Raw genomic sequence first — 27206 nt, 5'->3', positions numbered from 1 at the left:
GAAAAAACGGACTACTTCGACACTTATGCCTGACGCCAGCGCTACCCGATCGAACATTGCTGATGGTTGTGGAGGTGAGCAGCATCATCAACATCAGCGTATAGCCAGTGCCGTATTATCCATAAGGCACTTTAGGCCAGTGTCTAGGGGCCCACTATGACCAGGGGCCCAGCACTCCCGATTAAAAAATAAAAAATAAAAAAAAATATGTTAAAGGTGATGTATCAGAAAAGATCAATTTTCAAGAAGTTTTAAACGATTTTGTATCTAAAAAAATTAGAAGGGTTAATATTTAAACATGCTTCTTAATCAGTACAATATGTACATTTTTATTTTTTAATGTTTATGTTAGTTTTATAAAAATATGAAGGATTTTCCTGTTATTTGTTTCATTTTTAAATGACTCCGATACTTCGTCCTTGTCCATTGTGGCGAAAGTCTTTTCACTTGAAGGAAAACCTTTGCAATGTGATGACTGAAGTCGGTTTTTGATAAATGATGGTACCTACCTTCATTCAATTTCGTAATGTAGACAGTAAAAATTTCCAAATTGCGTTGTTGTGGTATGAAAAAGGGGGGCCCGAAACGAGCTATGCCTAGGGGCCCCGAGATGGTTAATCCGGCCCTGCGTATAGCAGTCCACTGCTAGATGTAGACCTCCCACAATCTACGCCATAATGTAAATAAAAAAACATATTGATTTATATCACATACAAAATTATTATGGTGTGTTTTAAGGTAATGAGTCTATAGTTTGTATCACCTTGTGTGTCAAAGACTGGTGACTGATACTTAAGTTATGGGAAAAACCCGGAAATATACATTATTTATTATGTATATGTTTTTGTTATTTGTTTTTGTATGCCATTCTACCTAGTCTTCGGCTTATCTTATCTAGCTTCTGCCAACGACTTTTCGGATATCGTCCCTCTACCTAGCTGGAAATCCTATTATCCCAAATAAGCTCAAACTAAATAGGATCTAAATTACTATGTACTTTACTTACTTAGTTTAAATTATGGAAGCTGATTTTGAAGCAGTTACCATTGACTGTTCTCAAATGACGCAGGCCGTTGCCAATCTCTGTGTCCATTTATGGTCCGTTGTTAACCTCTGGCACTGTTGCTTCCTATATCAACGTGAGGAATTCTGTGTTGCTCTCCATAAGCCACGAGAATGACTTCGTTCCTCCTCAAACATTTGTTACATAAAAATTATCCAAGAAGTTATTTTTATACGAAAGAATAATGTGTCTGTTTTCATTTATATTTGGCGATGTTATTTTATTAATTATATTATGAGTTTGATAAATAAATTATGTATCTGTATTGAGGTCAGAGGATGTCGTAATAACACAGTTCTGTTGTATGTTATTGGTTTTGAATCGAGGTTAATTGGTGTTATTAATTTTTAAATGTTAAATTATGCATTGGCACGTAGTGCAACGTCATAGTGTTGCAGTGTAGTTTAGTATTATTCATGTGTATAATCTGCGTTAACATGATTTTATCCTATGACTAGCGGCCGCCCGCGACTTCGTACGCGTTGATCCCGTTTTACCCCCTTAGGGGTGGAGTTTCGTAAAATCCTTTCTTAGCGGCGCACACTGGATCGAGCCCATACAAAGCGTTGGACATCGCTTCCTTACTCAGTGTTTTTAAAATAAAATGAGATTGCGTCAACGTAGTAACTTCAAATTTTTACAGTGTAAGGTTGATAAGTTTATCTTTCTAATGTGATAGGTTTTACTTATTAGATGGCAATTAATATAAGTGAAAAAAATTCTTAAAATATAGTGATGAAAAACTTGTATTTATTGTTCAATGAAAAGCAAATACTCACTCATTTTGGTCTATTTCCATATTTAAAGAGTAACATAATCTAACAATACTCTAAATTTATTCTCATTAAGTGTTAAAATGTTTAAAGAAATATTTTTGTAAACGCCTGATTTTTCATTGCACACAATCAGTTTGCTCGATGTTGTCGAGCTTGATTTCATATTCTGTTAACTGTTAGATACATAATCTAACAATACTCTAAATTTATTCTCATTAAGTGTTAAAATTATGAAAGAATTTTTTTTGTAAACGCCTGATTTTTCATTGCACACAATCACTTTGTTCGATTTTGTCGAGCTTGATTTTATATTCTGTTAGCTGTTAGATACATACTAATGCAATTTTATAGGAACTTGGCGGACTACAAAACTGACTCCAATCAACAGATTATACGTTTATATACGCCAATATACGTTTGTAGCTAAAAACTGGTTCTCATTATAATGACACTGCTTCTTCTTGCGACAAACAGTGTCAATGAAATTATTGATTTTTTTCGATAGTTATCTGATAAATAAAATGTGTAACTTAGTACCTACCTAACACAATCATAAATTAAGAAAAAAATACATACAAAATGTATGTATGGTATGTACTAAATTCAACGACGACAATCTTTTGAGATGATGACAGTGTGATTTTTTTTACTATGTCTGTTTTATAGTATTTCTTTATGTTCATAAAGTATTAACTACGTTAGTACTTACCTCTGTTTATCTGAAGAGAGTGTATGGGAAAACAGCTCTAGTATCCTAGCTAAAGAACTAGCGCGATCTTTCATCGTGGTTTTTAATAATGCATACAAATCTCTATTTGCCTTGAGGTTTTCCATTTTAATGAGTATTTTTTACTGAATTGCACACGATAAATAACTCATAAACCAAAATAAACATCTTTGGTTTACCTGACATTATTTTAGTGTAACGAATTTTACCTAAGTTAATTTTGCTATGCGGAAAAATGAGGCGCTTTTATTTAGTTTTTTGTGATTTTCTCGAAAATATGGATGAACAAGGGTCCAAAAACTGAGTAATAATATCGCCCACATTGTCATCTATCATCTCTCATTCATGGTTTGTTAAAGATCGCCCAAGATGTCAACTAAAACACGCAGTTTTCATTTAAAAAAATACCTTTTAAAATTACGTCAAAATAGCCAAGCTAGAAGTTTTTTAGGCACTCATTTTAACACACAGATTAAGATAAAGGTATAAACTAATACATTATTAAGTACTAACATAAAACCAGTGAACGAAATTGGATATATTGACAATACAAACAGAAGTCAGAAAATCCATGATTTTGACTTTGTTCACTTTACGGTCGCACCACATAGCTATGATAGTAGATCATGACTTGATATTAATGATATTTGATAGAATGAAGTCTCATCTTTCAACTTATATGCAAATCAATCTTGTTTTAAGTAGTTGCATTTAAAGCACCATGTCCAACACCTTGTATGGGCTCGATCCACCGTGCGGCGCGGCGTCCAGTGGTTTGGGCTGTGCGTTGATAGATCACTATGTCAGTCAGTCAGTCACTTTTGAGTTATACATTAGATTGTACTGTATTATGTGTATTAAGCCAGTATTCCACCAAAGCGACGACGAGACGAGCGGAGCGATGTAAACAACGAAGAAAATTTCAACTTTCACCCATCTCGTTACTCATAACGGTATTCTACTGGTTGTTTAAAACACGTCTCATCACCGCTTTGTTGTAATCCGGGCCGTATCCTCCTCGCAAATACTTTGTAGCTGATCTATACTGTATAATAGGGATGTTTCCTGGGTAAAAAAGCAAGAGTTTTAATTACTCCGTCAGTTTTAAAACTAATGAAAATGTAAAGAGATAAAGCGTGCAAAAGTTCAAAGAAAACGCTTGTGACGTCAGTGAGTGCGTAAAAGTGCAGCACTTTGTGACGTCGCGCGGAACTTCAACGCACTATAACTTTGTAATTATTTGTTTGATTGACAATTAAAAATATATGTGTCCAATATTTTTTTATATTAAGTCATTGAACGCCGAGACGCTAGACACAATGGAAATTGAATTGTTCGAGGCTCACCGGTGAGCCGCGTGGCGTCCAACGTGTTAAAATTGACGGACTAAAAAAATTTTTTTTACGAAACTAGCTATTTACGTTACAAGTATAATATGTATTAACAAGTATGTAACTTTCGCAGGTGGTGTGCGGCGCGGCTCGCATGCGTTACCCGGCTGCGTACGCGTTGGAGACGGATATGCGCGCGCCGCCCGCGCCGCCCGCGCCCGCGCACGCGCTCGCCACGCGCGCGCTACACGCGCTCACCACGCCGCGCCCGCACCAGGTCACCACGCCACGACATGACATGACACGACACGTTGTGACACCCTTTTTTTTTTTCGTCGGGAAATGCTTTGCGCATACCCACTGGTCTATGGGGACGGCCAGTGGGTTATGTGGGACTCTCCCCGCCTACCCACTAAAGGCGGGGTCTACCCACTAAAACCCGACGGTTTCCACCAGAGCCCAAAGAAACGGAGCCGCGAGTTATTGTCCTGGTTGGACATTCGTCCGCAGCTCCGCCTCAGGCTAGAGGCTCGCTCACGAGCAAGCCTCTCCGGCTTCGAGGGAACCCCCAACCCCCTCCTCCAGTTGTTTTTTATGGGCCCGGGCAAACGCCCCGCCAGCCCCCACCTGTGGGGGTTTTTAAAGATGTCCCCTGCATCGTGGCCCAGGCAAATGCCTCGACGGCCACCGGCCCACTCAAATCTACTCAAAAGGAGGTCCCTCACCATCGCACCCCACGTTGTGACACCCAAAGTGACCAAAAAGTTGACAACCTTCATTCCTTTCAGCCGAAAGACATCCACTGCTGGACAAAGGCCTCCCCCAAGGATTTCCACAAAGACCGGTCCTGCGCCGCTCGCATCCAGGCACCTCCCGCGACCTTCACCAGATCGTCGGTCCACCTAGTGGGAGGCCTGCCCACGCTACGTCTTCCGGCTCGTGGTCGCCACTCAAGAACTTACTCCATTGTAATAAAGACGTGTTGCGAACTTATTGGCAACTTTGGATGTCACTAAGTATTTGACATTGACTGTAAAACGCAGCGGGGCTACTCCCTAAATTGAAATAAATACATTCCGTTATACCTTCAAAACAGATTTCAATCATGTTCAACGCGAAATTCAAAGTATTATTTGGTCAAAAATGCTCAATGACCGTTGAAATCGCTGGAATCGTGTCAAATTTAGTACCATCGCATTCAACTGAGTGTGTGTGTATTTTCAAATAGCAATGCACTACGCAGAAATTGAGAGAAATATTGATCGATGCTTTGTAGACCGTAGGGAGTAGCCCCGCAGATGTTTTTGTGACTAATATAATTGTGTATGTGAAAATCTGTCAATTTACAGTTAGTATTTACTGTTTTATAATAAGTATTTGACTGCGGAAGATGGAAACACAAATACCCTGTCAAGCCTCAGGCGTTTGTGAGTAGTCTTCCAAAACGATACAAGAAAAAACCTGTTCAGTTTGCAAAAAGACAAATGTGAACTGTTGAGGGATTTTCTGACATTAATGACATCTTGATAATTTTAAGTAGAACGTCAGGTAAATTTAATATGTTTACCATATTTTGAACCTTAACGACCTATAGTTAAGAGAGTTGTTGGCATGTCCTGAGTGTCGTTTATCGCTTGCAGACGGCGGAACTGTGCTACAGCACGCCGGCCGCCGAAGATTTCGTGGAGCCGACGCGGAAAGTGCCGTGTTCCTGCGCCAAGTAAGTTGCGCACACGCATACTGCCGCATCTCATTACTGAACTGAAACACATTACTTGTCTTATTGATTGAAGTCTGATCGGATGAAATTTCTGAGTCTGTAAAGCTAATTGCAATCTTATTTCTGAATAACACCACAAAATAAATAATAAAAAAGTGTCGTAATTATTCATTTGGAATGTCTGTTACTTTTCTTATCAGGCTTCACCTACTTTGTGGAAGAAACATGGACTGAAAGAAAGAAAGAGACGCATTATTTCTGAAATGTTTTTCCTTTTTCGAAATACATTTCATCTAAAAACTGTGAAAATTAAGAGTAGTCAACGAGAAGTTAGGGAAGTACCGATATTTGAAATTACATGATTATTCTTTGTTGCAAATTGGCGGCTAACTCATGAATCTGACATTACAGATTATTTTTTCTATTCATAAAATTATCAAAACCTTCAAACAACTCAGCACATGTTTCTTCAGTATAATTATGATAATATTTTATTGTAGAATAGGCAGTATATAGATGTAGTTTTACGAACGTTGTGTGTCTTGCATTTATGATACGTATGCATTTATTTAGTATATTATGTATGAGAGTATAATTTACGAGGACATGCATTGATGAGTTGATCTGTGTCGCTGTCAAATGTAAACCTTATTTTTTAGAACATGAGGCATGTTTGACAGCGACCAGTGTGTAGATTTTAACAAAGGGTAAATGCTGCCATGTAGATAGGTAGATGTTATGTATGTGAATGTTTTATAGCGTTATATTAGTATGTTATATTATGTAGTATTAAGCAGTAGAGGGTTGAAGCAGCTTCTTTACCGACAAACATTTTTGCGGTTTGTCGTTTGCGTAGGCGGCGGAAGAAATGACCCGATGAGCGAGTTGCATATCCCACTGGATCAATTCTTTCGCCGACAATATCACACAGACTCTTGTCACACTTGAATCTCTTTTATATTTGTTTGGTTTTTGGGTGATAAAGATATCAGTAGTCAATTCGGTAGGTCGCTTTGAAGAAATAAAAGTGTTTTATGTGTTTTGCATGAAAAGTTTACGTAAACGAGACGACGAACGATGGCTCACTTTCACACGAGACGAAGGATCGATAAACGGGTCCTCATTATACGCAACTAGGTGACCGCGGGACTCAGAAAATTGACGGGTAGCTAGTCTGACGGGCCAAAGTAGACGGACGGATAGAGCTAAAGAGAGAGATAAAGTGTGAGGGGAGTCGCCGGCGCGCGAGCCAGCTCCAAGTGTGTGTGCGCAGGTGGCGCCGCCGCCGCGGCCCGCGCCCCGCGCCCTTCCACCGCCGCGCGCCGCCGCCGCGCCCCGCGCCCCACCCACCGCCCGCCGAGTGAGTATGCACGCCCGGGGAGCGCGCACATGAGCCCATCCGCATCACTCCCACCCACTCGACTCGCTCTCGACCTGTGTCGTCGGTTGACATGTCAAAATTTTTCACCACGGGGTGTCACCTCACTGAATCATCGTCCGTGTGACCCGAATCGACTTGCCCATATCGAAATGTCATCACTGCATCTTCCGGGTGATCATTATGTCATCTATGTAACTGTGGGTCTGGTCATTCTGAGCTGTGCACGTAACATACATATTTAGTGGAAAACCAGCCACCGGAAAGTTTTTTTACACCGGAATACACAAACGCGTTTATAAAAAAATAGGTTTTTTCCAAATTTTCACGATTTTGATCATCATTCGATTTCATCGGTACTTGATAATACGCTCGACGACCATCCAAATTTTGGCCGCGCCATCACACTATACAAACATCACGGGACAACACAAATAATGCAATGCCGCTTCAGATCTGCATGTTTACGCCTAATTATTTATTTATTGCGTTTTAGAATAATTATATTGCATGAAATCTCCGAATGTTTGAACGCCATTTTAAATTGCATGTTTTGTGTCTTCTTATTTATTTACATTTGAATGTACCCCTTACTATAAGAATAACTTTTTGTTTCATTTTAAACAATTTGTTATCGTTGAAAACTTCTTAGCACTAAAGAGTTTATTATAGGCGCTTCATGTTCTTTCACGCGTCTATGATTCCTGCCTTATGTCACTGTTAATAGAGCTCTTATTTAAATGCAATGAATAATAAGCGGTGATGTAATGCAAGAGCGTGTAATCCATAAATGCATAATAACATCTACCTCTCACCTCGAGGCTTGTTAACTCCCTTGGTTCATTTGATGTTCATGTGGGATTATGTAATTCATTCAACATTGGTGAAGATTTATAATCATTTGAATTGTGCTACATTTTTGAAAGGACACGAGTAAACTGTTTTATGGTTGCATTGATTTGTCTTCAAAGATATTAAATAAATCTTAGAAGGAATCACATCATCTTGATGGATGACGGGATGAGAAATAGTTATTGACGACTAAAATACCTAACTTTCAATTAAACATTGATTCTAGCAAAGCTAATAATTGTAAGTAGGTCACAGTAGTACTACGGTTAGTATTATTTGTACGTAACTCTGTACTGCAACGCGTACTTATCCACATGGTAACGTAAACGTCTCGCTTTGTGGTTGAAAGCGCGCGAAATGCAATACGGTGTTGATCCCTTACCGGGTTGATAAGTGTGTTAGAGAAGAACTACACTGAACTGTCCTTTATTTGAGACTGACAGGGGAGCCACCGTCAATAACGGATCGCTAGTTCCGACTTTTGCCACGGTGGAAACTATGTAGTTGAACGTAGATGGTGGCGCTCTTCTGTCAATGTCGTCGGTGGGACATTTCAGTGTAGTTCATCTTTATGTCTTTATGATCTTTTAAGCAATGAACCCGTCACAATCAGAAGTAAAAAATCAGTAGCCTTATTTACGTAACAAATCGCTGAGTTACGATTCTATCGAGTAATCGTTCTATCGAAATGACCCTTGTGAATTTTTAGAACTATTTTTTAATAGGACGACTTCTAAACGTCAACGAGATTTTGACTGAGTCAAAATACGTGAGTTAGGCCACAGAAGACGAATCAATGCAACCGCAATCCAGTTTACCGCACCTGTCTCACACGGTACTAACAGAGTAAATACAAATGAGTAGGTCATCTTCATAGAAACGCATCGAGCGCGGTTTGTATGTGCACTCTGACAAAATTCGGCGCAACACCCCGCTAATCCACGCTAAATTTTGTCAGTGTGTGCTTGCGCGCCGCATACGTATTGGCGCGCTCACATACAAACCGCGCTCGGTGCGTTCCTATGAAGATGACCTACTCATTTGTATTTAGTCTGGTACTAAGCCTCAAGTTCCCCAGGGGCGGCTGCAACTCGAGCTCGGGCTCGGTCCGCGGCGAGGGCGCGTGCGGGCGCGGCGCCGGCGCCGGCTCGCCCGCCAGCTGCGGCGCCGCCTCGCCGCCGCACCACGGCTCCGCGCCGCCCTCCGCCGGCCCGCCGCCGCCCAGCCCGCACCACCATCATCACCACCAGGTAACGAACATTTATTAATGAACATGTAAATTAACGTAACAGAAATGAGGAGATCCGCAGGAGAACCAAAGTAACCGACATAGCTCGCAGAATTGCTAAAATCAAGTGGCAGTGGGCGGGGCACATAGCTCGTAGAGACGATGGCCGTTGGGGCAGGAAAGTTCTCGAGTGGCGACCACGGGCTGGAAGACGTAGCGTGGGCAGGCCTCCTACTAGGTGGACCGACGATCTGGTAAACGTCGCGGGAAGAGCCTGGATGCGGGCAGCGCAGGACCGTTCATTGTGGAAAACCTTGGGGGAGGCCTTTGTCCAGCGGTGGACGTCATTTGGCTGAAACAACAAATTAACGTTTATTTATATTAACCGGCAGACAGTGGTGACTGAGTTTGTTGCGGCGCTTCTTCTCAGCACTTGCCAAATGTTGGTCTCGAAGCGCTGATAAGGTTAAAAGATTATGAGACATTAGAGGCTCCTTAAGAGCAAAATATTTGACGATTTGTAAGAACTATTTATTAGTCTAAACAAATAAGGAAATTTTGACTTTGAACAAGAAACAAACGGCCCTGGGTAATCATCATCATTTATTCAGAAACTCAACAGCTGTTTTACAATATTCACGTTAGTTTGATGAGCATTAAATCTAAGCCAATTAAAGAGTTTCTTAGCTGCTTAAATAAGTTCGTAAATAAGTACATTATCACATTTATCAGGTAATGAGTAATAAGTACCAAGCGCTGTATGCTCAACCGTGTCTAAGAAATAATAAACATGATTGAACATGCAGCCATCTCATCCATTGGACGTCCACTGCTGAACATAGGCCTCCCCCAATGCTTTCCATGTTGCTCGGTTGGTAGCGGCCTGCGTCCAAGGCCTTCCTGTTACCTTTATGACGTTGTGGGTGGACGTCCCACGCCGATACGTGGGCGGACGATCCTGGGTAGTACGATTCGCTATAAAAAAATTTTTTTGTCTTGAAAATACATGATTTTGTATACCCACCAGCCACGGGACAGCTAGTGAGTTATGTGAGGTTCTCCCTCCCAGAAGGGCAGGGCTTACCCACTTAAAACCTGACGTTGCCTTGGAGTCGGGAATGCGGGATATCACTATCGGTGTTTTGTCTCCAGCATTTGTTCTCGTTCCCTACTCGGCATTAGACTCGCTTAGTGCGGAGCCCCGACAAAGGAAGGCGTTATTAGGTGGCACGCAGGACACGTGCTGCGCCGTCGCGGTCCCTTTAGTCCCCACCAGACACATCTATTAGGATTCCACTATTGGCTGACCCTGAATAATACCCATTAACAGTTCAGTTTACACATTATCCACAAAGAAGGACAAAAGGTAGGAAAAGTCCTAGGCTACAAAGTAGAACGAAAGGTGGTAGAAAAGTCTAGTTCCTATTTTGGCTCCTGAGCAGGGAGACGACAAATGAAACAGCTGGATGCGTGTGCGATAATCAAGAGCGTAGTTTATTAATTATTAACTGCTTATATACTAATAAGATGTGCGTCAGTCGTGACGCGCGACCTACTGTGTTTTGTCTAATAAACAAATGCAGTATACGCTGACGCTACACTATTATTTTAACAATGTGTGTTTTTTGTGTACAGAGCGGTAACGCGATGCCCACGACGCTGCACACGCCGGCGCCCACGCCCGACCCGCACGCGCCGCCCACGCCCGCGCCGCCCTCCGCGCCGCCGCCCAAGCAGGTCAGTGACCCCGCCGCATATGCATCACCTTAGTAGTTGGGTAGCCGTAACTGTAACTTGGGATCTTATATAAATGTTTACGTAAACAATCGTTTATGCTACGAGCTGTTGTTTACATAAGGAACTGATTTTATCATGACTGTTGTGTTTAGTAATTAAAGTCTTGGTTATTGATTTTTCGACGTCGTACACAATGCGGGCTATCGTTTTTTACTTATAACAGTTGGCAGCACTGGCGATTGACATTACCCTACTGTACAGTGGCGCCTTCTGATGAGTGTAGACGCGATAGTCCTTCAGCGCTCACCAGTTGGCGCCTTTGTCTTCGCCACTGGCAAGTTACAGTGACCTTATTTTACAGTGGCGTCATCAGGTGAGCGCCATAACTATAGCCCTTATTGAAAAGGCCACAATGTTCATATTTTCATTTGCCTTCAGGAGTCTCCATCAGCGGGCACCTGCGTGCCTCACCCGGGCGGCGGCGAGTGCGCGGCCGAGCTGTCGCGGCGGCCGGCGCTGGCCTCGCCCTCGCGCCGCCTCGACCCCGCCGAGGACGAGCACTCGCTGCACATGCTCTACGACTACAGCACCGTGCTCGCCTGGTCAGTGCTCCCATAGTCACTCCCGGCGCTGCCTCGCCCTCGCGCCGCCTCGACCCCGCCGAGGACGAGCACTCGCTGCACATGCTCTACGACTACAGCACCGTGCTCGCCTGGTCAGTGCTCCCATAGTCACTCCCGGCGCTGCCTCGCCCTCGCGCCGCCTCGACCCCGCCGAGGACGAGCACTCGCTGCACATGCTCTACGACTACAGCACCGTGCTCGCCTGGTCAGTGCTCCCATAGTCACTCCCGGCGCTGCCTCGCCCTCGCGCCGCCTCGACCCCGCCGAGGACGAGCACTCGCTGCACATGCTCTACGACTACAGCACCGTGCTCGCCTGGTCAGTGCTCCCATAGTCACTCCCGGCGCTGCCTCGCCCTCGCGCCGCCTCGACCCCGCCGAGGACGAGCACTCGCTGCACATGCTCTACGACTACAGCACCGTGCTCGCCTGGTCAGTGCTCCCATAGTCACTCCCGGCGCTGCCTCGCCCTCGCGCCGCCTCGACCCCGCCGAGGACGAGCACTCGCTGCACATGCTCTACGACTACAGCACCGTGCTCGCCTGGTCAGTGCTCCCATAGTCACTCCCGGCGCTGCCTCGCCCTCGCGCCGCCTCGACCCCGCCGAGGACGAGCACTCGCTGCACATGCTCTACGACTACAGCACCGTGCTCGCCTGGTCAGTGCTCCCATAGTCACTCCCGGCGCTGCCTCGCCCTCGCGCCGCCTCGACCCCGCCGAGGACGAGCACTCGCTGCACATGCTCTACGACTACAGCACCGTGCTCGCCTGGTCAGTGCTCCCATAGTCACTCCCGGCGCTGCCTCGCCCTCGCGCCGCCTCGACCCCGCCGAGGACGAGCACTCGCTGCACATGCTCTACGACTACAGCACCGTGCTCGCCTGGTCAGTGCTCCCATAGTCACTCCCGGCGCTGCCTCGCCCTCGCGCCGCCTCGACCCCGCCGAGGACGAGCACTCGCTGCACATGCTCTACGACTACAGCACCGTGCTCGCCTGGTCAGTGCTCCCATAGTCACTCCCGGCGCTGCCTCGCCCTCGCGCCGCCTCGACCCCGCCGAGGACGAGCACTCGCTGCACATGCTCTACGACTACAGCACCGTGCTCGCCTGGTCAGTGCTCCCATAGTCACTCCTGGCGCTGCCTCGCCCTCGCGCCGCCTCGACCCCGCCGAGGACGAGCACTCGCTGCACATGCTCTACGACTACAGCACCGTGCTCGCCTGGTCAGTGCTCCCATAGTCACTCCCGGCGCTGCCTCGCCCTCGCGCCGCCTCGACCCCGCCGAGGACGAGCACTCGCTGCACATGCTCTACGACTACAGCACCGTGCTCGCCTGGTCAGTGCTCCCATAGTCACTCCCGGCGGCAGAGCGGTCGCGGTCAGTTCAGGCGTTCACGTCGGTTGTGCGGCGAGTACAGGAACTTCCGCCTTCTCTCCCTTTTGCCAGACTATCTGGTGCAGTCAGATACGCGGTTACCCACTGCGGATTTCACTTGTACCTCTAGTCTTTTTTACCCTAGGAAATTGCTGGCTTGGCTTACAGGCTAAAGCATCGACAACCAGTATTTTTGTAACCTTCGAACCGATAACTACAGCAAAGCTAAAGCGTTATGTCCAGAAACTACTGACTAAAAACGTTTGTAAGTCATAATAACGTCACTACTCTGTTATTAAAAGTCTCTCGTCTCTTGAAAACTCGATTCCCAGAGATGATCATAAATGTAATTTCAATTTTATTCATGCGAGGTCACGGGCACCCCCACTGTGATATTAAGCCTTGCGGGCGCGTGTCGTAACTCGCTACAGTATACAGAACACGTCTTACAGCGCAGCAATGTCATTCGAGACTAATGATTGTTGTGTTCAACGTAGGACGACACCATTTGACGACGCTTATATCGTACTGACGTAGTTACTATCTAACCTAACCGACTTAGTTTACAATAAAATTATCACTCCACGGGATTTTACAACAAAACTTTACGGTAAATAAGATAATTTTACCCTCCCGACGTTTCAACTCGGTTGCTTGAGTCATGGCCGCGGGCAGTCATTTTGTTGTAAAATCCCGTGGAATGATAATTTTGGATTAAAAAATGCAACATAATAGTTTAAAATATTAGATTATAATCTCACGCGTTTTATTATAAATGAGGATCAGTACTGTTGTAGAAAATTCAATAAAACTAGTATCTACGTTAATCTTTAAGACATAAGAAAGATATATCTTTTTGAATTATCCAAATCGGACCATTACTTACGAAGATATTAAGTAATAAACATAGGCCGTTTTTGCCGCTAAAAGTCAACGTACGCAGGACCGCGTGACGTCATTATATCCGAATCGAGCGCAGCCGGCGTACTATTTGGATGGAAAATATTTTTTTCCAGCTAAACTATCCGTTTTAGAAAAAAACTTTTAATAACATTTATTCATCAGATTAAAGTAACCTATCGACCAGTAATTTTTAAAAATAAAAATTGTGAATAATAAGTATCGCTATGTCCAAAAACCACATTTTCATAGGATTCGATGCAATGCGGAGACGCGGTTGGGGTGAGTGTAACTTAATGATTGTTTGTATTGAACATAATAATACATAATATGATGCTAATAATACCCAGTTTCTGGCCTGGGGGGGGGGGGGGATAAGTCACACGCAGCTTATAGCCTGGGGGGAGGGGCAAGCCTTACCCAGCTTCTGGCCTTGGTGGGAGGGGGGGAGAGGCAAGTAATACTCAGTTTCTGGCCGGGGGGGGGGGGGGGGGGGGGGGGGGGGGGGGGGGGGGTAAGTCATAGTGAGCTTCTGGCCGAGTCATACCTAGCTTATGCTTATGAACTGGGGGAAGGGGCTAGCTAGCCTTACCCAGCTTCTGGCCTGGGGGGGGGGGGGTCAAGTCATAACCAGTGTCTATGGGCTGGGGGGAGGGGCTAGCCTTACCCAGCTTCTGGCCTGGGGGTAGGGGGGGGGTCAAGTTATACCCAGTTTCTGGCATTTCTGGCATGGGGGGGGGGGGTGTCATACCCAGCTTCTGGCCGAAGGGGAGTCATGTCCAGCTTATGCTTATGGCCTGGGGGAGGGGCAAGCCTTACCCAGCTTCTGGCCTGGGGGGAGGGGGAGGGGTCAAGTCATACCCAGTTTCGGGCCTGGGGGGGGTGGGTAAATCCTACCCAACTTCTGGCCGAGGGGGAAGTCATGCCTAGCTTATGACCTGGGGAGAGGAGGGGGGCGGGGGAGTCATACATAGCTTCTAGGCTAAGATTAAATAGATTTCCAGGAGGGAGGGAGCAGCTGTCCTTTCCTGCAGCAGCTGGCCCGCCCATGGGAACGGCGAATAGATAGGTAGGTACGTAGGTTTAACTCAGAAAAACTAAATAACAGGTAGGTATTGCGTGTACCTACATCGAAATGATCTTCATAGCAATGTCTTGTAGCCTAGGCAGAGTGTATCTGCCTCAGCTATACCTTATTCTTAGAAGTAAATAAATTAATACTTATACATTTTTATATTTTACTTGGAAGAAGACAACACTTATGAACACTTTATTTGAATAAATCGCCAAATATACCACCGCGGAGACCCCAATCGCGTCTCTGCGTTCCATTGAATCGTATGAGCGTATGGATTTTTTGCGTTATTTTTCACAATTTCTATTTTTTAAATTACCTATCGATAGCTTACTTTATTCTGATGAATAAATGTCATTAGAAGTTTTTCTCTAAAACTGATAGTTTGGCTAGAAAAAAATATTTTCTATCCACGCAGTACGCCGGCAGCGTTCGGATCGGATATAATGACGTCATCGTCCCCGCGCCGGGCGGTCAGTGAACTTTTTTAGTAATTTGGCCATAACTTCGTCAATTTTTGTCGTAGAACAAAAATTTTTGGACTGTTGTGTATTAAGGATTTCTTAGCCCTATAAATCTGCATTCACAGCTAAAAATCGAAATGATCCTCATTCACAATTTCACGTTGACATTGTTGACATATTTGTTGACTTGTGTTCCACAGGTGAACGTAATGTAACATGCGAGTTCACGGCCACGCCCAATTTCATATTGAGCCTTGTGGGCGTGCATCTTAATTCGCTACAGTATACAGTGCACGTATTTAGCGCAATAATGTCATACGAGACTAGTGGTTATTGTGTAAAACGTAGACGACAAGACTTATTAAGAGTTCTTCTAGAGATCGTGGTGGTGGTAAGCACAGTACTCCCGCTGGCCAGAATTGGAGAATCCTGATGTTCGTATATTTCTCCCCTACTCATCAACATAAAGAGTGCGGGTGTTAAAATTTTACTCTGCCGGAATCACAAGGCTAAAGTCCGGTCGCCGAGCACATAGAATTTCGTCCAATGACCCCAAGCTACACTCACTGCGGCCGCCCGTCGCACAGTCGCGACAGCATTATAATTACGCGCGAGTTATAAGGATTGGGGTTATTTGACGAAAATTCTATATGCTCGACTTTATACACGTAGTATTTCGTTGAATTTGTTAGCATATAATATTAACTGTGTTATTAACACAAAACTTATTAAACATTTTGATATTATTAGTAGAAATACTAATATTTCTGTGACGACCTCTGATTTAAACTGAGAGGGACGACAACAGACAGGTCTTTAAAAGGTTTTAATATTGTTCATCAAAATTTACAAGGCCTGGCTGGCAAAGAATTAGAATTAGAATTGTTTTTAAAAAAGTACAATGTTCACGTATTATGCATAACAGAACATTGGCTTAAAAAATATGAATTAATGTTTTATATAGGTAATTATAAAGTTTGTAGTTCGTTCACCAGGGAGTCGGCTATTAGAGGGGGGTCACTCATACTATTAAATAACCAATTTAAATGCAAAGAAAGGAAAGATATTGTTTCACTCTCAGTCGAACGAACTATTGAGCTTGCGTGTGCAGAGCTAGAGCAGTATATAATTATAAGTGTGTACAAGCCCCCATCTGCAAATTACCAATTATTCGAATCCACTATGGAGGAAGTCTTAAAAAAGGTATTTAAATCAAATAAGAAAGTGGTTGTATGTGGAGATTTTAATATAGATTTATTAGATAATACTCAAAATAAAATAAGATTCTTAAACCTGTTTAAATCTTTTAACTTATTAAACCTCTTCAATGAGCCTACTAGAATCACTCCAACATCAGCTACTTGCTTAGATAATATTTTTTGTAACTGTAATATTCAAAGTAAATCAATAATTAATTGCCTTAGTTCAGATCATAGTGGACAATTGGCCACATTTGAACACCATCATGTCCCTAGTACAGTGGATGTTGTTTGTAGGCCAATAACAACTAATCGAATTGACAAATTCAAGAAAAACATTTGTGATAGTATTGATAAACTTATAATAAATGACAATAATGTTGATCGAATGTATGAGGATCTATTCAGTGTAGTGAGTGATGAGTTCAAAACCACATTCCCACAGAAAAAGATCCGAATAAATTCGATAAAATGTAAATTTGACGACTGGGCTACAACCGGCATTCACAAGAGTAGAAATAAAATGTATGAATTATATAGACTTAAAGCTGATACGCAAGATCCGAATGTTATAGAATACGTTAAAAATTACTCGAAAATATTTAAAAAGGTTTGTGTGGCTGCTAAATCGAATCATCTTCGAGACATGATTTTAAATTCTAATAATAAAGCTAAGGCTACGTGGAACATAATAAATAAACAAACAGGTAAAAATAAATCGAAGGATAACACCTTCTCACTGAAAGTCGGGAATGAAGTTATAAATTCAGATACAGATGTTGCAACCACATTTGAGACATTCTTCTCAAACATTGCGTCCGAAACAACTAAAGCATTGAATTCATCGCCAATTCTTGCAGAGTCTCTCTTAAAATCTAATGTCACCGAGTGCCAGTCTCTACTCCAGTTCAGGCATATAGATTGTAATACAGTAATTAAAACCTTCAGAGAATTGAATATGAAAAAAAACCGAGGACCTTTGGGGAATCTCTGTCAGTATTATTGGGACAATTATTGACACCATAGCTCCTCACCTTGCATTCATTTTTAACACATGCATTGATCAAGGTTGCTTTCCTAGTTTAATGAAATTAAGTAAAATAATCCCATTGTTTAAGGCTGGTGATAAATGTGACCCCTCTAATTTTCGGCCGATTTCTATTTTACCAGTACTTAGCAAAATTTTTGAGAAAATTATATTTCATCAACTTCTTTCTCATTTTATTTTCAACAAATTACTTCACAATAAACAATTTGGTTTTACCAAAGGTAGAAGTACTACTGACGCTGGAGTAGCACTACTGAAACACGTCTTTGATGCTTGGGAGAGTAAAAAAGACGCTGTTGGTATTTTTTGTGACCTTTTAAAAGCGTTTGATTGTGTAGACCACCAAACCTTACTAAAAAAATTGCGACATTATGGTGTTTCGGATGAGGCACTTGATCTGTTGAACTCGTATCTCACAGGCAGAAAGCAAAAAGTTTGTATTAATGGAACTGAGTCTTCTGGAGCACCTCTTACCATGGGTGTGCCGCAGGGATCGATATTGGGACCTTTGCTATTTCTTATTTATATTAATGACCTTCCCTACTTTGTAAAAGATCTATGTGATATTGTGTTATTTGCTGATGACACATCTCTCATTTTCAAAGTTGATAGAGGTAAAGTAAACCTTGATGATATAAATGACACACTCTCACAGGTTTTGCATTGGTTTACTGTTAACAACTTATTGTTAAATGCAAACAAAACTAAGTGCATTAAATTTACCTTACCTAATGTGAGGCAGGTTCCCACACAATTGATGGTGAAGAATGAACCATTAAATAGCATAAGTTCCACAACATTCTTGGGAATCACTTTAGACTCTAAACTTCAGTGGGGTCCTCATATTGAAACCTTGTCAGCAAGGCTCAGTTCAGCTGCTTTTGCAGTGAGAAAGATAAGGCAATTAACTGACATTGAAACGGCAAGGCTAGTTTATTTTAGCTATTTTCATAGTATAATGTCATACGGCATATTGTTGTGGGGCTCAGCTGCGGACATTGAAACTGTGTTCGTTCTGCAGAAGAGAGCAGTGCGGGCCATTTATAACCTTGGACCCCGATTTTCCTTGAGAGAATTCTTTAAGGAGATTAATATACTGACAGTAGCTTCACAGTTCATTTATGAAAACCTTTTATATGTTCGCAAAAATATAGAGCAATTTACTAGAAAGAGTGATTTACACAAGTTCAATACAAGAAACAAAAATAAACTTGCCGTTCCAAATTTCAGACTGCACAAGATTGGTAATTCATTTATGGGGAAATGTATTAAACTTTTCAATAAATTACCACAAACTGTTGTAGAATTGCCCATTCATAAATTTAAAGCACATATCAAAAGCACCTTAATGAAAAAGGGCTACTATAAAGTTGATGATTATATAAAGGATAAAAATGTTTGGAATGTTTAACTACCTAGCTCGCATTAATACTTATGACTATAATTTGTATATTTTAAAGACTGTAAAACCTTGAAAAGGAGGCTGACAATAGTGACTGAGTTTCTTGCGCTGCTTCTTCTCAGCACTGGCCCATTTATTGTCCCGAAGCAGTGGTAGGGTTAATATTGGGACGTGTAAAAGCGCTTTTTTAAAGCCTATTTGCAAAAATAAATGAATTTTATGAATTTTATTTTTTATGAATATCTGGCGATGACTTTGTATCCCAAGATATCTTTCCCAATGTGTATCAAACCAACCACGTGCCTCTCTAACCTTGATCTCCTCTCAGGCTGGACCACCCAGTGAAGCGGTTCAAGACGGAGACACCGCTATTCCGCGAAGAGCTGGCGCTGGGCGCAGCCCTGGGAGCTGACCTGTACGCCGGGCACGACCACACCAGCATGGCCGCCATGCCCGCGCCGATTGACGTCAAGCAGGAGAAGGTGGACCACGTGAGTTCACACCATAAAGTTTATATACCTAGCGAAATAGCAAGAAGGGACTGAGCGAGCGAGATGTCATTAGCAGCAACACTGTGTGCTAAAAAGTGGCGTAAGAACCGGTTTTTGCAACTAAAACGAAATGTCGTTAGCATTCATTGGCACGCTGAAAACTAACACAAATGACATCCTAAAATCGGTTTCGTTTGACAGCTCGTATTTCACACGTGGCACACTTCTGTGTACTATTTATTAAATAAATTACGGAACAATGTTCACGACTTATACTTAGTTGACTGCGAGCGAACGACAGAGCAGGCTATGGGGTTACCACATCCGTCGAAACGGCAATGCCATGGCCCCCTCCCTTCCCTTCATCCCGCTTTCAACTTAGGGGATTGCAAACATTAGTTAGTCCTAATAAAGTCAAAAACATGTAACGGAATCTCCGACTTACCACTTTAGTGGAGCGATTACAGAAAATAATGGCCTATTAAGTGCATGTTTTTTTGTGTTATTATGAAAGTTCAGAAAATTGCGCAGTTTTTAAAGTTATTTTGGACCTATGGAATTTTTTTTTCTCAAAGTCTTAAGTTGAAAATTTTAGAATGTCTAAAAGCATATTTTTTATGTTTCTAGCAAAAACTTTTTATCTTGCATCAAAGATAGGAAGGTGATTATTGTTTTCAAACTACTGCATTTAATAGGGAATCTGTCAAAAAAAAGAAATCTGAGAAAAGTCAACCCAAAAAAAAAGTAAAAAAAATTTAAGGTCATAAAAGAAGAACGGTCACGCCCCATACAAAAAAAACCCAGACCCGACAGAAACGAGACATAACTCAGTTTTTTTGTCATGTCTTAATTAGTTAAATTATATATTTTTTATATTCGAAATCTATGTATAACACCAAAATATTACCCTTTGTTTTTGTTCAGGCGGTATACAAAAACTAATACAAAATGCTTATTTATCACCAAAATTGGTAAATGTATGTACCTAAATGTCTATTACAGCTGCTATGGAATGTATCTAGGTGATCTGGAGATACAGCCGGATTATACAGGGTGGTTATACATATGGAACGATAAGTGATCTCACTCGATTATTTCTAAACTATACAAGATATCGAAAAACTAGTTACTGATTCTGAAAGTGCTATACGAGCTCTTTCAAATGGTACCAATAATAGGTTACAGATTATGGAAGCTGGTAACATTGAATTTTTGGATTTTGTAACTTCTCGTTTCCACCCTGTATAATCCGGCTGTAGCTCCAGGTCACCTAGATACATTCTATAGCAGCTGTAATAGACATTTAGGTACATACATTTACCAAGTTTGGTGATAAATAGGCATTTTGTATTAGTTTTTGTATAACGCCTGAACAAAAACAAAGGGTAATATTTTGGTGTTATACATAGATTTCGAATATAAAAAATATATAATTTAACTAATTAAGACATGACAAAAAAACTGAGGTATGTCTCGTTTCTGTCGGGCCTGGGTCACAGATGACCGTTCTTCTTTGAAAAAATCACTAAATTAACGATAACTTCTAAACTACGAAAAATCGTAGAACATACATAGGGGTGAAATCGATAGGTCTAGTCCTCACCTATCACCTGCCTTCGGCTTGACACCTTACAAGAAACACCCTGTATAACCTAACCGTGAGACTTATGTATTATTTCCTGTGTAGGAGGACGTAAAAGAGTACAAGAACCTTTTCACGTCGGACGGACTGTGTCCCACGCTCAAGGACCTGGAGCAAATCTTCGACAACTCCGACGACGCCAACAGCGGCGATGAGACGGTAAGACTTGTGAGTGTGCCCCTTTATACTCCTTATATGTTTGTTATACTTCTCGCTGTCTTTGTCTCTGACCTTTTGTCTATGTCTGTTTCTTCGGTTGAGGTGCTGGAATTTAATTTTAATGTATTGCAGTTTTAAGCCGATTTTTTAATGGTTTGGGGTTATTATAGTTCCAGCGCTTAATTCAATTAGTGCCTGAGGTATGGGAGCGGCACGGGAGGGGTGATATTGACATATTATGACGTGACAGAGCATATAAATCTGAAGAAGATGTGAAATCTCGTTGATGTTTGACGTCTCAAAACACCCTTCTGTGACGCTCCCATATCTCATCAGTGAGATCACCATACTCAGTCAATTAGTTAAGCACTAGACATATAGTAGATTTGTTGTTTTGGGGTTATTATTAACTTACTAATTTATTTACAATATCGCTGATAGATTTGTAAAGATTTTCTTGTCTAATACAGATTGCAAACCTAACCATAGATATGTATGTGAAACATAGAATCAACTGGCTGTATCAGGGTCTAGTTCTGTTGACTCAACCGCTAATCCCTCGCCCCCAGCTGCAAGTACAAACGCCGCCGGACTCCAACAAGTCGGCGGAGGAGTCGCGCTGCGCCGGCGGGCGCTGCGTGCGCGCCGAGGAGCTCAGCAAGATGTTCCCCACGCCGCCCAGCATGGAGGCGCACGCGCAGCCCTCGCCCGGCTTCACGCTGCCCGACGACGCGCCCGCGCCGCACCAGCCCGGCGGCAGCCCGCCGCCCGACCCCATCGAGGCGAGTACACAGCTGGCCCGGCTCACTCCGCTCCCACCCGCCCAGCATGAGGCGCACGCGCAGCCCTCGCCCGGCTTCACACATTAGTGAATCTGTTGTTGAAATCGTCGAGTACATCGTTAGTTCGTTTCAAACCTATGTCGTCTATTACTGTCAGTGTAGTTTTCTGCGACCTTGACCAGAACGTCAGGTTACCGAATGGGAGGCCTGCCTACACTAAGTCTTCCGGTCCATGGTCGCCACTCGAGAACTTTTATGCCCAACCCAAATTTATCACTTCTACGAGCTTGGAGGCCCCGCCCACCGAGTATTATGGAAGATTGACCTACTTATTCAAATTGAATCCGTTCCTGAATCCTAAGATGTCATTTAACTGTTTTCCGATGCGCAGGACTGGTCGTACGTGTTCAAGCCGCCGACGCTGTACAAGTACGTGGGCTCGTCGAAGTACGCGCCGCTCACACAGCTGCCCAGCCAGCTGCTGCCGCCGCTCACGCTGCCGCCCAATGCTGTGTACCGCCCGCGCGCCGAGCGCCGCGCCGACGCCGAGCGGGGTGAGTCTATTTTGAATCTTATATTCAACACATAAAGGTATAAAGGTCTTTGAAGAAAATTTTGTGCTTGTTGTTGTAGGCTCTTGGTTTTACGTCATTAACATCCAGAAAGTCCAATCAGAAAAGTTAAATTTTAACCTACCTTATTTGCCTTACTGCAAGACCATTATTATTAGCACAGTTAAGTTGTCATCGTCATCATTTCAGCCATAGGACGTCCATTACTGAACTTAGGTCTTCACATTAGGTATAGATCGTTTCATCCACGAACACGCGCCCCACAATTCTTCCGCTAATGTTTGAGGGTTATCGGTACACGCTAAATCATCCATAAATGCACGACGATGACGCTAGGATTGCTCGGATCAATCTCCCCGCATCCCGCGCTTTCCTCGATCAAAAATTGGTGGGCCGTGTCTTCGTGGATGAAACGAACTATAACGTTAGTAAAGTTCTAATAGTGCGTAAGTCAAAATCGTACATTTTACAGGAGATTGGTCGGAAAAAGCACGCGGTCTTTCTTCATCCAATGGTATCAAAATGTTGAAACCGTCAAAAATTTACTTACGCACTGTTGAAACTTCACTGACGATAAGTTTTTTCTATGTATTTTGAACCTTATATTCAACGCGTAAAGGTAAAAGTTTATCGAAGTTAATTTTGTGTTAATTTGACTCTTGGTTTTACTCTCTCCATCTTCCAGAAATTCTAGTCAGAAAAATCACATCTTAGCGTACCTTAACCATTATGATTCTATAGTTGTGTCTTTCACATCACCATCATGTTATTTTAACCCGTTCCTCTCATTCGCAGCGGGCGTAAAACGCAGCGCATCACCATCAAGCGAGTCGCGGGAATCGAACCGAGGGCGTCGCGGCTCGGGCAGCGCGACGCCCGCGGCGGCGGGCGCGGCCGGCCCGGGCGTGGCGGCGTCGCCCGCGCCCGCGCCCGTGCCCGCGCCCGCGCCTGAACCCGCGCCCGCGCCCGCTCACGCCGCCTGCCCGCTGCTGGTCAACGTGCTGTTGGCTGATACAGTGCTCAACGTGTTCCGAGATCATAACTTCGATAGCTGCACGCTGTGCGTCTGCAACGCGGGGCCCAAGGTGAGAAATGAAATTATTGTGCTACAGCTAATTGACACTCTTGTCAAACATTGCAAACTGATGAAAAAAGAAAACAGTATTTTAGTCAAATCATTTACGTTTATTTATTTATTGACAAAGATCTACCAACAACACATCTTTTCACAAACAAGTAATGCATGCAATGATGACAAGACCAAAAGATACGTTACGTTGCAATGATTGTGATCATGTCTTCTGCCACTTTGGATAATATAACAGTGCAAGAGAGTAATCAAAAGCATCTTCAAGTCTTTTCCCAGACCTTTGCTGTCAACATGTCGTTTAAAAAATTCAAAACAGTTTTTGTCGACAAAAATACATTATGGTAACTCAATTTTTACTCTTGCTTGTCTATTTAATTAAGCTACCCATCCTTTTTGCTCACGCGTAATTATATTGCAGTCGCGCTTGCACACGCTGCGTCCGCCCATCGCACAGTCGCGACAGCAATATAATTACGCGCGAGCGATACGTATGGGTAGCTTGGGGTAATTGGAAGAAATTCTATCTGTGGCCTAATTCACATATTTTGACAGACGTTCAGAAGTCGTCTCATTGAAAAACAGTTCTAAATTCGTATTCACAAGGGTCATTTTGATATAACGATTACTCGATATGATCGCAATTCAGTGTTTTGTTGTCGTCGAAGTTTTGTTACGTGAATAAGGCTACAGCTCGGCGACCGGACTTCATTTAATAATCAACCAACTTCAAAAAAGGAGGAGGTTCTCAATTCGACCCGTATGTTTTTTTTTTCTATGTTTGTTACGCGATAACTCCGCCAATTATGAACCGATTTGAACAAATCTTTTTTCGGCGTATAGGTAATACCTCAAGGGTGGTCCCATTTAAATTTAATAATAGAAAAAACAACCCCCAAGGGTGGAAAATTGGGGATGAACTTTTTTATGCGCAATATCTCCGCCGATTATAAATCAATTTGAACGGTTATTTTTTTGTTGAATAGGTAGTATCAAAAGGGTGGTTTCATGCGAATATGAAGAAAACATTTCACCCCCAAGGGTGGAAAATCGGGGATGAACTTTTTTATACGCAATATCTCCGTCGATTATGAACAAATTTGAACGATTATTTTTTTGTTGAATAGGTATTACCAAAAGGGTGGTTTCATGCGAATTTGAAGAAAATATTTCACCCCCAAGGGTAGAACTTTTTTTTTTTAATTTTTAGTTTTTTTTTGTGTTCACGCATTTGAAGTCGGTTTTTTTTTTAAAGTTAATTATGTTGGTAACGAGTTGTTTATGTACCAGGTGGTGGGCAACATCCGCGGCGCGGACGCGGCCACGTACCTGGCGGGCTGCTCGGGCGTGCCGCGCTGGGACGCGGGCGCGTCGCCCGGCGCCGCCGACGACGAGCCGGCGCGCTGCACGTGCGGCTTCAGCGCCGTCGTCAACCGCCGCCGCGCGCACACCGCCGGCCTCTTCTACGAGGTACGTTGATGTTGGTTGGTGGTCGGTTAACTAACCACCTTATGTCACCTGCAGGTGGGCAGCTGACGAATCACGTTATATCTCCTACAGCAGTGTTTTTCAACCTTTTTCATGACACGACCCCCCTAGTATAAAAAATATTTCTTTCTCGGTTTTTTTCATACATTTATGATGTTACAAAGATGTTGTAGGGACTGAATATTTCAATCCATACAACATTTTTGCATTTGGAATTGAATAATTAGATTTCGGATAAATCTATCATTATAACTTTACTGATTCATTTCTGAGGTAGTTTTTACGACCTCTCGCGACCCCCCTACAGAGACTTGGCGACCCCCCAAGTGATCGCGACCCACAGGTTGAAAAACTCTGCCCTACAGGGACGAGTGGGCTGTGTAATGTAATGTTTAAGTTGGACAGACCCCAACTTCTTCGCACACAGCTGAGAAGATTAACGACGACATTTTCTACGCTCCTGCATGTCATTCATCACATCTTCGAATGTATAGGACATGAATCCTCACCATTCATAGATTATGTCTAGAGGTTTCTTGAGGTGGGGGTGGGCTTCAGCCCCTGAGTTTCTTTTGATTTCACCGCAGTGCCCAAATCACATTTACTGACGTTGAACGACTACTAATACTAACACAAACACTTGAAAGCTTTGTGTGGGAAATTGGAGCAATTGTACTTGTAATTTGTTGAGAAAGGATAATGGGCACTTTTCTATGGAATCTGGGCGTAAAACCAACAGAAATGTAACTACTATTATTTGTTAGGACTTAATATCAGAAATATATTTTCATATAAATAACTACCAAGAACTCCCGGGTTTGCTTGGAAATTGACATAATGTGTAATAGTAATAGGTGCTTTATTGCGCAAACAAAAATATTATTAATGAATATACTTATCTACTTACATTTTAAATACATTAAGTTATTTATCCATTATTATGTCCAACAGTTCAGGAGTGGGGCCAACAAATGGTATATTTAAACCATGTTCTACATTATAAGCGTAGGACCATACCTAGGTACCATTTAGAGAAATTACATGAAAACAGTCATGTTTCAATGGGATTTCTACCAGTTAAGTTGTAGTGTTGTCGCATAATCGATTACGGATCGATTATTAATCGATATTGCCAAATAACGATTTATCGATTAAAAATTCGATTAATCGATTTTATTGATTACCATCATTACTATCATTTGATTGTTAATTCAATTCCTTTCAATTATCAGCAATATAATCGATTATTGCAATCGAATAATCGATTATGATTTATTCGGTATACATACTTACTAAATCGATAGAATCGATAGTAAGATATGATAAAATACTCTCAATATGATCGATAAAAGCAATCTAATTGACCTAATACTATTTTTATTACCCTAATGTGATGTGAAATACTATGGAAACTTTGCATATTCAACGACCTCTATCTCCGTATCCCCGCGTATTTCAGGATTGTTGTCATACTATGAAATGAAGTACTAGTATTAAGCTTTAATTTAGTATACTTTTTGTTTCTGTTGGTTTAACGCCCAATATGCCCATCATCCTTTATAAAGCCTGGTCCGTGAGCACGTAGAATTTTGTCCAATGACCCCAAGCTACCCATCCTTATCGCTCTCGCGTAATTATATTGCGGTCGCGACTGTGCGACGCGCGCCCGCAGTGAGTGTGCGAGCGTGACAGCAACATAATTACGCGCGAGCGATAAGGATGGGTAGCTTGGGGTCATTGGACAAAATTCTACGTGCTCACGGACCAGGCTTTAAAAATACCCATCCATGCTGGTGTATTTTAAATTCTCATTTAATTTTGGATTCAATCCAGTCTTCTAAACTCTCTTCTTTTCTCTAACAGGATGAAATGGAGATCACGGGTCTAGCGCCAGAACCGGGAGGGGCGCTCGGGGCGGGCGGCGCGCGCGGGGGCGGGCGGCTGGCGGACGTGGCGGGCGTGGTGGCCATGCAGTGCGCCGCGCCCGCCGGCGGCGCCGCCTCCGCCCTCGCGCGCGCCGCCCAGCGCGCCGCGCAGCCGCCGCCGCCCGACGAGCTGCGCCTCAACCTGCTCGAGTGAGTACACACA

The 27206-nt window shown here is 43.0% G+C and overlaps 2 protein-coding genes and 1 long non-coding RNA gene across 3 annotated transcripts in view; all 3 read left to right on the top strand.

The window, feature by feature from the left end:
• The window catches only part of LOC135072086 (mediator of RNA polymerase II transcription subunit 13-like), a 52230-nt gene extending 45249 nt beyond the window's left edge, over positions 1-6981 (top strand). The window contains exons 7-9 of the mRNA XM_063966035.1: positions 4031-4174; positions 5538-5617; positions 6891-6981. Coding sequence (XP_063822105.1) covers positions 4031-4174; positions 5538-5617; positions 6891-6981 — 315 coding nt within the window. The remainder of the gene's footprint in view (positions 1-4030; positions 4175-5537; positions 5618-6890) is intronic.
• Positions 6982-9025: 2044 nt separating this feature from the next.
• On the top strand, positions 9026-11322 carry LOC135072068 (uncharacterized). The gene is made up of 3 exons (XR_010257353.1): positions 9026-9097; positions 10711-10812; positions 11251-11322. It is a non-coding gene; the product is annotated as an uncharacterized LOC135072068 (long non-coding RNA).
• Positions 11323-11382: 60 nt separating this feature from the next.
• Positions 11383-27197, top strand: LOC135072179 (uncharacterized). Its single transcript, XM_063966135.1, has 14 exons — positions 11383-11414; positions 11533-11640; positions 11759-11866; positions 11985-12092; positions 12211-12318; positions 12437-12544; positions 12663-12770; positions 19226-19388; positions 21076-21189; positions 21759-21971; positions 22363-22525; positions 23339-23628; positions 24921-25100; positions 26982-27197. The coding sequence occupies exons 1-14, from the start codon at positions 11383-11385 to the stop codon at positions 27195-27197; spliced, it is 2019 nt and encodes a 672-aa protein (XP_063822205.1).
• The last annotated feature ends 9 nt before the right edge of the window (positions 27198-27206 follow it).

The sequence above is a fragment of the Ostrinia nubilalis genome, chromosome 5 (genome assembly GCF_963855985.1).
Source record: "Ostrinia nubilalis chromosome 5, ilOstNubi1.1, whole genome shotgun sequence".
In the NCBI taxonomy this organism is placed as follows: domain Eukaryota; kingdom Metazoa; phylum Arthropoda; class Insecta; order Lepidoptera; family Crambidae; genus Ostrinia; species Ostrinia nubilalis.
Note: the sequence above shows the minus strand (reverse complement) of the source record. Positions and strands in the feature narration are given on the sequence as shown.